The 1,799-nt window shown below is 45.5% G+C and overlaps 1 protein-coding gene across 1 annotated transcript in view; it reads right to left on the minus strand.

Annotated features, from left to right (window-relative positions):
* Positions 1-245: 245 nt before the first annotated feature.
* asah2 (N-acylsphingosine amidohydrolase 2) overlaps positions 246-1,799 on the minus strand; it is a 7,503-nt gene continuing 5,949 nt past the window's right edge. Inside the window, exons 8-12 of the mRNA XM_008299106.1 lie at positions 1,555-1,710; positions 1,352-1,456; positions 861-942; positions 540-655; positions 246-344 (exon numbers count right to left, since the gene is read on the minus strand). Of these exons, the coding sequence (XP_008297328.1) occupies positions 246-344; positions 540-655; positions 861-942; positions 1,352-1,456; positions 1,555-1,710 (558 nt within the window). The remainder of the gene's footprint in view (positions 345-539; positions 656-860; positions 943-1,351; positions 1,457-1,554; positions 1,711-1,799) is intronic.

The raw sequence follows: 1,799 nt of genomic DNA on the forward strand, positions 1-1,799 counted from the left end.
TAGGGCGAGGACCCGTCCATCGCCGCTTGCGGCTTTAATTATTATTATTGTTCTTAGCTGAAATGTTATGAGCTGTATTATTGGTATAATTGTTATCAGCATTTTTATTATTAGCTGTAATGTTTAAGCGGTATCAATATTAGCTGTATTATTACCTGTACTGCTGTTATTATTATTATTATTATTATTATTATTGTTGTTGTTAGCTCTATAGATACGAGCTGTCTGATCAGTGTCGCTGAGTCTTACGTCATTTCTCCAGGAACAGCAACGACGGCGACAGAACCGACGGTGAGGATCTGAACATCGACGATCTGAGGATGCCACGGCACCGGAGTGTTCATCTGCACACACAGACACACAACAGCTGTGTGCTAACAGACGGTAACACAACGCCGCCTCGTTTCCTCCTGATGCTGCTCTGATGTGAGTCAGCTTCATGATGGAGGAGGGTGGAGCCTTCAGAGCAGCTCTGGAGCTCGTTGGTTAGTTCACTGATGTTCATGAGATGTTGCCTGCAGGCTGCGTGAGGGACTCACCTCTCCAGTGTTGAACAGGATTGGTTTGGGACGGTGACACTCCTTGGTCTCGTTGGACGGCCGCCCCAGCAGAGCTCCGGCTATCCCGTCCCAGAACGGGTCGCCTTCAACGGCACCTTGACCAGAACAACACAGCCTCAGATGTCAGCGTGAGAGAAACGTCCCAGTTATGGCTGAAAGCCTTTAACGAGCTAACATGAACAAAGTCTTAGTTCACATCCACAGTTTGTATCAAACACATTCAGGCAAATCAGAGACTGTTCACAGGAACTGTTCTGAAACTTTGATGGTTGGAGATGAAGCGAGACCAAGCAGACCCACCCTGAGTGAAGTTCAGGTCTCCTCCTCCGTCGGTGGTTCCTGCTGCAAAGCTGTGACCCAGAGCAGGTTTACAGGTGCTCACCTGACGCACACAGACACACAAACACACACATAAACACACTGACACACACACAACACTGATGGAAGCGTGTCGACAGGATGAAGGATCAACATCTCCTGGATCTCTGAGGAACGTTAATAAATCCCTGGAAGACATGAACGCACCGCTAGAGAACGATTTAGATATGATCTGATAAAGAAATATGAATGAACACGTCTGAAAGTGTTTGAAAACGATAATAAAATAATACGAACTAAAAACACACAGAAATGTCAATAACAATAATATAAATACTGAACGTTTCCATAATACATGAAAACATTCGTCAACAGCAGATAAAAAGCATGAAAAACCAGAAACGAGGGTAAAATCATCAGAAAATGTTGGAAAATGCAGAACAAATGTCTGAAAGCGGATTTCAAACTCTGACCGTGTGACTGCTGTTGATGGGAACAGACACGTCCGTCATGTTGACCCACTGATGAGCCGACTGGACCGAACCGGTGACCTCCTCAACCGCAGTCGCATAGAGTTCCTGTAGGGGGCAGCAACACACTGGTCTGTAGGAGAGATACATACAGACAGACAGACGGACGGACTGACAGACAGACAGACAGACAGACAGACGGGTACCTTTGCCTTCATGTAGATGTTCTGTCCGATGATTCTGGTGCTCTCAAACATGTCGTCTCCAGGACCAAACGCTGCACACATCTTAGTCTGACACAAACAAGCACTGCTTACTGTCTGTTCATCACATGTTGTATTAGACATACATGTACATGTAAACTATGGGAGAACACGCTGAACCGTGTCGTAAACTAAGAAGTGTTTTAAAATGTTTGATATGTCAGACTGGAGCTCTGATGAAGGTTCTG

This window comes from Stegastes partitus, unplaced genomic scaffold, assembly GCF_000690725.1.
Source record: "Stegastes partitus isolate 25-593 unplaced genomic scaffold, Stegastes_partitus-1.0.2 Scaffold1381, whole genome shotgun sequence".
Taxonomy (NCBI): domain Eukaryota; kingdom Metazoa; phylum Chordata; class Actinopteri; family Pomacentridae; genus Stegastes; species Stegastes partitus.